Below are 10,866 nucleotides of genomic sequence, written 5' to 3'. Positions count from 1 at the left end.
GTTTCCAAAAGCACCTGTTAATAGATGTCTCATGCATGAGTTTCTCTAATGTGAGGCATTTGAGTTTTCAGATGCCTGCACTGATTTCTATCCCAGAGCAGTCATGTGCAATGATTAACAAACAAATGAGGATCACTTATGGTGTTGATTTATTGACTGATGCATTATTAAATACTAATTCCATGGCAAAGCAGAGGCCAAACCTAGCTCTCCCAGTCATGGTCAACTTCTTTTTCTTGGAGGTTTTTATCTGGCTCATCATTTTTTATCTTGTGCAGCCAATATCAAAAAGGGGCCACAGTAAAAGCTGGCATTATTCACTGATGTTCCAGACTTGTCCACTGAACAAAGAGTGGCATTTGCCTGATCCAGGGAAAGCTGCAGTGGAAAACAGTGTAGAGCTGTACAATTACAGGCTGTCTGTTAAGGCATGTACAGAAAGGTATAGAATTAATATTGTTAAGGGGGAAAGCATTTTAGAGTGTCTTATGGTTCCCTAGAAAACATATCTTATGAGGAATGGCTGAGGGAGCTGGGTTTATTCAGTCTAGAGGAGATTTAGGGGGGACCTCATCGTTCTCTACAACTACCTGACAAGAAGTTGTAGTGAGGTGGGGAATCAGTCTCTTCTACTGTGCCTGAAGTGAGAGGCCTAGAGGACAATGGCCTCAAACTGAGGCAGGTGAGATTCAGATTACATGTCAGAAAAAAAATTTCACTGTTAGGGTGGTCAGGCATTGGAATAAGTTTCCCAAGGAGGTGGTGGGGTTACCATCCCTAGAGATGTTTTAGAAGCATTTGGTTCTGGTGCTGGGTGATATGGTCTATGGATGAGAGTGCTGGGTTGATGGTTGGACTCGTTGGTCTTAAAAGTCTCTTTCAACCTTGATGATTCAATGATTCCGTGCTTACCAGTATTTCAGAATCTAAACTCCCACAGCATCCCCATCAAAATCAAAAGAGGACGAGAAGAAAGTGCCAGAGAAGAAGGAAAGCAGCCAAGTGTACAGAACCAACAGGTTGTGCGTGCCCCACGTTCGTTCCACATCCAGCCATGACGATGGGTCACAGGGTGTCCGTAACGCCGCCGGAGAGCCGAGCGCCCCGGGGTACCAGGCTGGCCGGGAGGGCGGCGCGGCGGGGCGGGGCGGGGCGGGGCGGCGGCGGCGGGGCCGGGCCGGGCCGGGCGGGCGGAGGAGCCGCGGCGGCGGCGGCGCGGGGCGGGCGCACTCGGCAGGGGCGCCCCTGGCTCGGGCTGTCGCCATGCACCGCGCGGCCGCCCCGCGCCCCGCCGCGCTGCCGCGCCTGCTGCTCTCCTCCGCCGCACGGGCGCTGCTCTGGCTCGGTCCCGTGTACCTGGCGGGCTACTTGGGGCTGAGCGGCAGCTGGGTGCTGCTGGCGCTGGCGCTGTGGCTCTGCTGGGGACTCAACCGGCGGGGGAAGCGCGACCGCCTGGCCGCTGCCTTCGCGCTGCTGGAGGACGAGCGGGAGGCGGTGTGCCGGGGCCTAGCCGCCCGGCACCTGCCGGCATGGGTGAGTGAGGACCGCGGGTTCTGCCCCGCATCCCGCGGCACAGGGGATGCTGCGGGTGCCGGCGGTTCCGGGCGGCGAGAGCAGGACAGAGAGCGAGGTGTCCCGGAGCGAGCGGCCGAAGGGGCGGCAGTGATGCCGTGGGCCGAGCAGTAGCGTCTTTGATTTTAAAGTCTTGCTCAGGAAAGCGAGGATTAAACCAGAAGTTGTTTTAGACAGGAGATGTGCTGTAAGTGGGTGTGTAAAACAGACTGATGTATCGCCAGAGAAACCTCCCTTCAAATATGTGTTGTTGCATTGCAGGTATTTTGCTGTTGAGGATACTTGTTTTAGACTTTCTCATCCAGCAGATTTTTCTCTCCTTTAGTGTCATTTGAAAACAAACAAAAATATATAAACATAATATTCTCTTCCTGCTAAAAACCAAATATATATAAACATAATATTCTCTTCCTGCTGAAAACCAAATATTTAGTTTTAAGGAGTCATCTCTGGATGGTACAGAAGGCCAACCCCTGTTTGTTGTTCACATTTGTTTCTAGTCACTCTACGTTTTAAAGGGAAGAAACTAGAATTTCTACCTGCACATTTTATTTTATTGGGCAGCTGTGGTTGGCTAATGGAAAGGATGATGAGGTGTTTGGGTCTTTTTTCTTTTATCATCATTTGTTTGCATTTAAAAACCTGTTAGGGACTGGTAGGAAAATGTTCTTCTTGTAGGAAAGAGAATATCAAAGACCTCTATTTGTAAAGAGTGTTGCATGGAGGCATTTATAGTCGGTAAACTTTTATACAGCCTACAGCAATTGGCTCTCCTTAATTCTGTGGGAAATGAAGGCAGCTGGCAGTTCTGAGGAGTGAAGCCAGGGTCTCCTGGCAGGGCTGATGCATCTCCCTGCACATGTTCTCTCCTGCCAGGCACAGAAGTCTGTCTCTGAATGAGGTTTCTGCTTGTTTGTATTGACAGAGCGTAAAAAAACACAATTTAGGGCATTAATGAGTGTGGTGGTGTCAGCTCTTGCCCTGATGCTGTGAGAGCAGTGTTGCATTTTATCCTCATGTGCCCTGAATCATTGCAACCAGAAATCGAGCCTCTTAGTCACTGTTGAAAATTCAGACTTGCCCCCACAGTGCACACAAATTCAAAAAGCTCCCTTAGGTTTTGTGGTTGGAAGTTTCAGGCTTCGTTAGTGTGGGAGCAGGTGGTCCATTATTGATTGCTCTGTACTTCCCCTTCACAAGGCTGCGCAGAGAGCACTGTGTGCCCCAAACACGGGAGAGGTTTGGGCAGAGGGGGAGACTGCAGCAGAGGCCACTGAGGTGGTCAGGGCTTGAGCACCTGGTGTCTGACAGAGCTGGAGCTGTTCAGCCTCCTTCAGGGGAAGGGAAGGTTTAAGGGGTATCTCATCTCTATCTCCTACTGCCCAGCATGTGTTCATAGAGATGGTAGAGTCAGACTCTTTCCAGAGGTCTGATTCCTGACTTGTGAGTTCTTGGAACTTAGTCCTGGACGGCAGGATGTAGGACCTAATGATAAAGGGGCTGCATGGTGTGCTTTTAGTTTTGTTTATACTGCTACTTTCTTTCTTTTTGTGTGTTGGTAACTTTTGTTCATCAGTTGGGTGTTTGCTTCCACACTACGCTTGTACTTGATGCTTTTCAACTTCTCAGTTTTAATTTTCCTTCCATCCCCATCCTGTATTTGATCTGCTTCTTCCATGTGGCCGTCTTGGAGGCTGATTCTCACCTGATTTTCACCTGATGTCTATTCAGTTTATTCTCTGTGGTGTTATCTTTTTTATCTTTCTTTTTTGCCTTTCAGTGTTCACGGACCTTCAGTTGGGAGCTCTAAAACTGTTCCCTGTCTTCTCTCCTGTCACACAGAGGTGGCAGTAGGAACACAATTCAAGGGGAGCATGGTTTGGATTTGCAGTGTTGTAATCCTAGGAAAAGTTCTGAAGGTGTGAAGCAATGGCAGTGTCTTGGGATTCGTAAATGTTTGTCTCTTCATGTGCTCTGTAATAAAATGAGGGGATCTATCCAGTGAAGAGTTAAGAGCAATCATTGATTGTGCTGTTGGTTACTTACAAATTGTTTTCCCTAAGAGGTGGCTTCTCTAAATTGGCTCAGGTTCTTCTCAGTCGTGGTATTAGTTGTTAGGAGATATACAGAGTGCAGTCTTTCCTTTAGGGGCAATGCTGGGGGGGTTTCCCTAATCTACTCAACCATCTGTTTTGGGGAATTTGCAGGGTTGTTTTGCAGCACCAGTTTCTTGGCTGAAACCAGCCAGTGAGTTCGGAATAGGTGCGTTTCTGTGCTAGACATTGTACGTGGGCAGGCTGTGCTTCCTCAGGAAACGAGGCTGGAAATCTGCTCACGACAAGCACAGTCAGATCCATGTCTTGGAGAGTTGAGACCCTCTGACTTCAGCCTGTGCAGCCTGTAGCATAACTTCTGTACAAGCAGGCAGTGCTCAGAGCAGAGGTAGCCAGGCTTCCACCTTCATTGCAGCTCTTGGGGCTGTGGTGACTGTTCCATGTTGGTTTCGCCACTTGTTAGCTGGCTGCACGTGACAAAAAAATCCAAATGTGCTCTGTTTCTTCCTGATGTTAAACTCCTTTTACCAGGAGAAATACTACTGGGTGCAGAACTGTCCTTTTAAAATGGTGCCTTTTAAGTCCTTGTTCACGCAAAAGCCTTGTTTACACTTTCTTTTTTCCTCCTGTATGAATAGCTAAAAATCCTGTCCCTTAAAAAAAACCAAACAAAACACCAAAATCCCCAACAAAACCTAAAACAAGCAACCAAACAAACACAAACCCTGGTGGATAGATTGCTGTGTTGTATTTGAACAGAATGGTGCTGTTGTGTCAGACATGGGGTTTGTTATTGCTGTGAACCTTGGTGTGGCTTGCTTCAGGGCAAGGTGGAGTCATGCAGAATTTACACATTTTCTTTACTTACTAGTAATTGCCCCTTACCTAGTGTTTTTGATCTTCAAAGCTCTTTTCAAATGCTAAGTAATTTTTGCTGCATTCCTTAAACTTTGGCAAGAAGTATGCCTGCTTTTGTAGATGGGTAAAACTGATTCTGATAGTGGGACTTGCCCAAGGCTACAGGATTAAATCTTACTTTGTGTTAGTATTAACTTTGGCAGCTCTTGGTGTCTGGTTCTGGGCTTAGTAGGAAGTGTTTGGGGCTCCTCCTACCTATGCTGTACTGATGACAAACTCGGGGCAAGACCTTGCTGGTGGGGCTCTCACCAGTAGCAAGGGCCAGAAGTGAGTCTGAAATCCAGAGCACATGGTTCAAAAGTGGAACTGAACATGGTTTTATTTTCAAAACATATTAGGACATGTTAAATTCTAGGGATAAATGGTTGGGTCAAGAAGAGAGCTTGGTGGTGTCACTGGGCTGAACTAGCTGTGTGACATGCTAGCTAGTATGTATGTTATGGGGATACCCCGTGGCTAGGAGAGGATTTGCTCAGAGCTTATGTCTTACTACACAGTGGATAATGCAGTTGCAACACCTGGATACCAAGCTCTGCTTCCTCTGCAGAACTGCTCCTTTAGCTCATACCATTGAGTGGAGCTGAACTTTGGTATTGGGAACGCACTGAAATTTGGTGGCTTGTCATAAAGGGTAGAAAGCTGGCTTTCACCAGAGACATGTAGTCAGCCAGTGGTGTTCTCTGCAAGCCCAGTTGTGTCAGCCCAGGAGTCCCTGGTGGTCTTTGGTCCCAGCCTTTGAGCTCCAGCACTGCCCTTCCTTCCATCTGTCAGAGGAAACTGAGGCACCAAGTGCCTGGGTAGGAGCTGGGTTGCAAACACCTGAATGAGGGGATGTCAGGTGGGGTGGAAATGTACCACAAATGTCTGCTGTCACAGCATCGGAGGTGTGACACTGTAGTGTGATTCATTGCTGTTGCTTTGGGGGTTTGCTGCGGGCTATCTGGTTCGGGTATCTGTGGCTCAAATAATAAATTCAATTTCAGTTTTTCTTAAGGTGGGTCTACCTACAGCCTCATTCTTGTGGTTTTTGCCCCTTTCCTGATGCTCCTTTGTGCTGCTTCAAGTCTCTAGGAGCCTTGACTCTAATGAATAATCCCAGACAACTTTAATGGTTTATAATGGCCCACATTTCTCCCCTGCTCATATGGGCTGTGACTTTCTCATTGGGAAGGGGTAGCCTAACTGTTGTCCTGTCCTTCCTTTTGGGTCACATCCCTCTCCTGTCTGTAAGGTGTTTTGAAGAACAAGCCCACCATGCTACTTTGATCCCTGCTCCATCCTTTCTACATCCAGAGCTGATCCAGAGCTGTGGCACAAACGCTGCAGGATGATGGTGCTTGGCAATTGCATTGGAGCTGGAAACCCAGGATTTATGTGCCTTGGTGGAGGACCTTTAGGTGGAAGATGAAAGTCTGGCAGGTGAAGCAGAAGTCCCCTGATTCACATAATCCATCTCACTGTAAAATGTCAGCAGCAGTTTATCTGTGTTGATTGTCCCTTCTGGTGCTGAGTTCTCGCTTTATTGTGCAAATAGACATGTGCAGGCTGACATTTTAGTGAACTTCTATTGTTTTATTTAACAGAAAAATTGCCTTTTAGAGCATCAAAAGAAATTGCTTATAAAGAATATGGTAATATTACTTTGGGTTTTATTGAGATCATTTGAAGCATTATTTGAGCAAGGAAAATGAGCTCTTCAATTGTCCATGAAGCTGTACTAAAAGACAGGCTGCTGTCCATTCCATCCAAACATCTCTGAGCACCTCTCTGAAGGCTGATGAATTGAACAGCAAACCTTTGCCTGAAGAGTGTAATTCACAGCTCTTGTAACAGGAGGTATTGTCCTACCCAATTACTGTTACCAGGCTAGATGATAGTCAGATTCCCTTTGTATTCAGGTGCTCTTGTAGAGCTGAGCAGGGCCCAGATGTCTGTTCTGAGAAGCTGCTGTGCTGTCCTTCCGTTCCGCAGTAACCTGCTACCAGCTTGTAACACCAGCTGCAAATACCACATCCATAAGACTTTAATGTGTGATTGTAGTAAGGTGATTGTAACTCTTCACTCAGCAGCTTCTTGCTGGGGTCTGAGAGATGAGTTACTTGAGAGTGGTCTCATACCCCGTTGTCCTGATGGTGATTAAGCAAGTCATCAGTTCAGGGAACCAGAAGGATTTTTATCGTGGACATATACACGTTGTGTTGGCATTTGGTGTGTCTAACTTGAAAACATGATGTATAAGTGACTATTTCATTTTAATTTATCCTTACCATCTTAAAAATCTCTGAGAGCTGAAAACACTGGACTGTGTATGCTAATAGTCTTGAACTCTTACAGGGCTTCTTTTCCCTGAAGCCATTGGCACCGTGTTGGTATTAGTGGAGAAATGCTGCCACAACCAATAAATTGAGTTTCCCAAGCAGATTCTTGTTTTCCAAAGTGTGGTGTCCTGGTTGAGGTGAGCGAGTACAGGAAACAGGTCCTACACAGCTCGTGATCTTAAAGGGAAGTAGGTTCTCCTGGCTTCCCAAGGCATGACAAAGAGAAGGATGAGAAATCTAATGCTGCTTTACATCATGAACAGGATGTGACACTTGCTTTAATCATGTAAATGTGCCCAGAGGCATACTGATTGTCAGTGCACATGGGTTCTTTTGTCTTTTACTATTCTTTACTGGCTTATTTGCATTTCAGAATTTTTCAAGGAGGTAGTAAATTATAAAGGATGTATGTATGAAGGCAGAGGGATCTCAGCTTACTCTAACACTTGTTCCACAGTCCGTGCTATCTTTTGCATGTGTTGCAGTGTGCCCAAAGAGATGGCACATGGCACTCAATTTATTTTTCTTTGCACCCAGGTTCACTTCCCTGATGTTGAACGAGTGGAGTGGCTGAACAAGGTGAGGAGCTCTGAACTCCAGCTGGTGAGGCCACCTGCTCTGAGCTGCATCCCTCTCACCCAAACTCTGCGGGACAAGTCTGAGAAAGTTATCAAATTACTACAGTGTAGCTCAATTGTATCTGTGTCTGTACTGAAGTGTGGAGTCACTTAAGTGTGGAGTTCCACTGAGGCTGAGAGCCAGTGTGAGCCTGATTGATACAAGTTTGATAAATTCAACACCACTTTGTTCTGAGACTAAAAAGAAAAAGCAAGCATTCCTGTGTATATATGGACACATAGTGTGTGTATGTCATTGTTTCAGCAAACGTAGTGGTACCTTCTCTCACCAGAAAGGTTCTCAGGGAGCACTGAGGCAAATGCTCCCATCAGCAGGTGTGGTCAACTTCTCAAAGCCAAACAGCTGAACCTGCAAATCAGCATCCAGTGACTATCCTCTTTTTTGGGATTTTTTTTAGCAGATTTTCTTTTTGATATAAAAGCTTACCTCAATCCTCTCTAAATAAACCTAACTCCAGGGAACTTTGTGACACTTTAGAGTAATTAGGGACTATTGTTCTTTAGAAATTTAACCCTGGGCTTTGTTGGCTCCTGTGGTTAGAAGCAGTCAATAGACTCTATGGTGCTGGAAACTCACCCTTCAGTTCCTGAAGCAAATTCTATTTCTGAGGAACTGAGATGGATCCTTCCATAAGGATGACTTAAGTGCACAAAATTGACCTGGTGTTTTTAAAAGGACAGATATTAATATCCAGGGTTCTGTAATGGGTGTGTCTGTTTCTCACAAAAGGTATCTTACTCAAAGAATCTTCAGTGTATTCCTGCTTTTGCCATTTTTTAGGTCCTTGTACAGGCTTGGCCATACTTTGGAACAATCATGGAAAAAACATTTAAAGAAGTTCTTGAACCAAAAATCAGAGCAAAGAGTGTACATCTGAAAACATGCACCTTTACCAAGATCCACTTTGGCGAGAAGGTAGTGGGAATCTTTTGAAACACTTGTGGTTCACTCTTTTCTGAAAAGTTCAGATGCAAGGGGAGTCAGATATTCAGCTTTTTGATACCTGTGTTCCCTCTTCATACGTCTTCCCACTTGCTGTCAGTATCCTGGGACTGGAGATTAAAAAAGAAAAGGCCATATCCACATTTGTTTCTGTTACACCCTCGTGACAGGAGTTTTCAGTGCGCCCTAAGGCTTGTAGGATGGGCTGCTTGCAACCAGCCCTGTGTTTAAGGACTGACAAAGCTGTTCCATCTTTAAAGGAAAAAAACTAGCATGGTATACTCTTACTTTACATGTAATTTTGCAAAATATTTAATGAATGCTTCTGTACTCAAATTGATCAAAGTGTAGGATTCTTCACTTGTGCTTATCCTGATAGATATTGACTATGTTGTGTCTTGTTTGTCTCTATTTCAGTGCCCTAGAATCAATGGAATAAAAGCCTACACCAAAGAAATTGATAGAAGACAAGTTACCCTAGACCTACAGATATGGTAATGTTGCATCATTGATTATGTTGATGGGTCTTAATTTACCCCCTGTGTATGTGTCATGCTGGACTGGACATGGTCCAAGGCTCTAAAATGAGCCTAGAATGATATGAGATAATCTGTCTCCCAGCTGGATGTCCTCAGTACTTAGAGAAGTGAAATGTGCATCAGCCTCTAATCCAGAAATAACCTGCACAGGTCTAGGTGTTACCTTCTCTGACCCATCATGGCTGCCATGGGTATAAGAATGTCCCTTGGCTTTGCCATTGATGGCAGTGAGAACCCGAGCTTTTGAACTGTGTTTCCTGTTCTCAGGAGAGCTCACAGGTATGAAGGTGCTCAGTCTGTCTTGCTCACTATTGTTTCTCATTAGTTCAACCTCTCCAGTTCTTCCAGAACTACTTGCACTATTTAATTTTTAATTCCTTCCTCTAGATTTATCCTCTTGTTTTAGTCACCATTTGTTCTATGTGCCATCCAATACATTTGCTTTTTTGATTACAGCTGTTCTCTGAGCAGAAAACTGCCTCTAGCTCTATTAACAACAACAACAAAATTAGATAAAACATTTAATACCTCCCAGGCTGTTTTGAATGAGCTTGTATGTTTTGTTAACATCAGAGTCATTGCAGAGCTAAACTCTCCTGGTTTAGCCCTGGAGAATGAAATTGCTGGGGGAATTACCACTTGCATGCTGCTGTAGCTCTGGAAGTTTAGTGGGTGACTGAGCTGCCTAATTTAAATGGCTTTTCATGGTAGTGCCAGGAAAAAAACTGGGAAATTACGGACTGTCTTGGCAACAGCACAGAGCTCCTCAGAACTGTGTCTGCTGCTTAGTGTGGCAATGGCATAGCAGCATCCCCAGCCCTGGCAGAGCACTGTTGCTCCCTGTAAATTCACATGCTTGATTTTCAGGCAGGTGTTTCAGCACTGTCAGTGGAGTATTCTTTGTAATAGCTAGGTCAGTGTTAGGGCCTTTGGCTAATAATTTGTGCTTTCCATGTTGAGATTGAGAAATCTGATGCCTTTTAAGCCTTGTAGAAGGGTGCTGCTGTTCTCTGCTAAACTGCTTCTCCCACAGACTAATTTTCACTAAATTCCCCCACCTCTGCATTCCTGTCCCTCTGGCAGACCCATTAACATCTCCAAACTGGCCAAGCACTTCTGTTCCTCATGCTGATGATAACTTAACCCGAACTGACATAATCTGATAACCCCAGTAGTTTCTGTATTCACACAGGAGGATGTAGTCTGCCTCACCTCTCTGGTGGAGGTCTCTTCTCCAGGGCTGCATTAAGGCCTCAGCTTAACATATGAACTTGTGTTCATATGTTAACATCAGTTTCTGCAGCTAAGCTGTGTTGTGCATCCTGCAGTGTCTGCAGGAGATTGTGTGTTGCTTTCAGAACAGGGAGAGGCAAATCTCTGAGCAATGGTATTACTTACTTACCTTTTTCTAGATTACCAATAGAACAGTTTTTTCCACTACTTAGTGGAGATGGAGTTGAGTTGCCTCAGTGTGAGGCTGCCCTTTGCTTTACCTCTTGGTCACTGTGCTGATGAGGTTTAAATGACTGATCTGTTTACAGGGCTGTGTGCTGGCATCACAGCACTGGAGAAGAGAGTGATGTGCTGTGGGTGCCTCTGGGGTGCACTGTGCAGTGCTGGCACCACAGTGACTGATCTTCAGAGAAGCAGAACTGTGTTGCAGTGGACACGAAAGGATTAACATGTCTGCATGTTATAAACATGAGTTCTTTGCCTTGGTGCTTGCTAGCTGTAATTTTGTGGGAGTTCCCTCCTCAATGAACCACCTGAGTGTGATCATTTGGCTGGGTCACCACCTGGTGACCCGGGCAGCTGAAGCCGGGAAGGCTGAGCAGCCACTTCACACAGGGTGCTGTTATCCCAATGTTCTACAATTCTGCCTTG

The 10,866-nt window shown here is 45.6% G+C and overlaps 1 protein-coding gene across 3 annotated transcripts in view; it reads left to right on the top strand.

The window, feature by feature from the left end:
- The first annotated feature begins 1,225 nt into the window (after positions 1 to 1,225).
- ESYT3 (extended synaptotagmin 3) overlaps positions 1,226 to 10,866 on the top strand; it is a 31,642-nt gene continuing 22,001 nt past the window's right edge. For 2 of the 3 annotated variants that reach the window (XM_069021159.1, XM_069021158.1), the window contains exons 1-4: positions 1,226 to 1,533; positions 7,400 to 7,441; positions 8,282 to 8,416; positions 8,861 to 8,937. In XM_069021159.1, the coding sequence (XP_068877260.1) occupies positions 1,264 to 1,533; positions 7,400 to 7,441; positions 8,282 to 8,416; positions 8,861 to 8,937 (524 nt within the window). In that variant the 5' untranslated portion in view covers positions 1,226 to 1,263. Of the gene's footprint in view, positions 1,534 to 5,933; positions 5,964 to 7,399; positions 7,442 to 8,281; positions 8,417 to 8,860; positions 8,938 to 10,866 lie in introns of those variants that run through there. The other variant, XM_069021160.1, reaches the window with a different exon arrangement.

The sequence above is a fragment of the Aphelocoma coerulescens genome, chromosome 7, assembly GCF_041296385.1.
Source record: "Aphelocoma coerulescens isolate FSJ_1873_10779 chromosome 7, UR_Acoe_1.0, whole genome shotgun sequence".
Lineage (NCBI taxonomy): Eukaryota > Metazoa > Chordata > Aves > Passeriformes > Corvidae > Aphelocoma > Aphelocoma coerulescens.
Note: the sequence above shows the minus strand (reverse complement) of the source record. Positions and strands in the feature narration are given on the sequence as shown.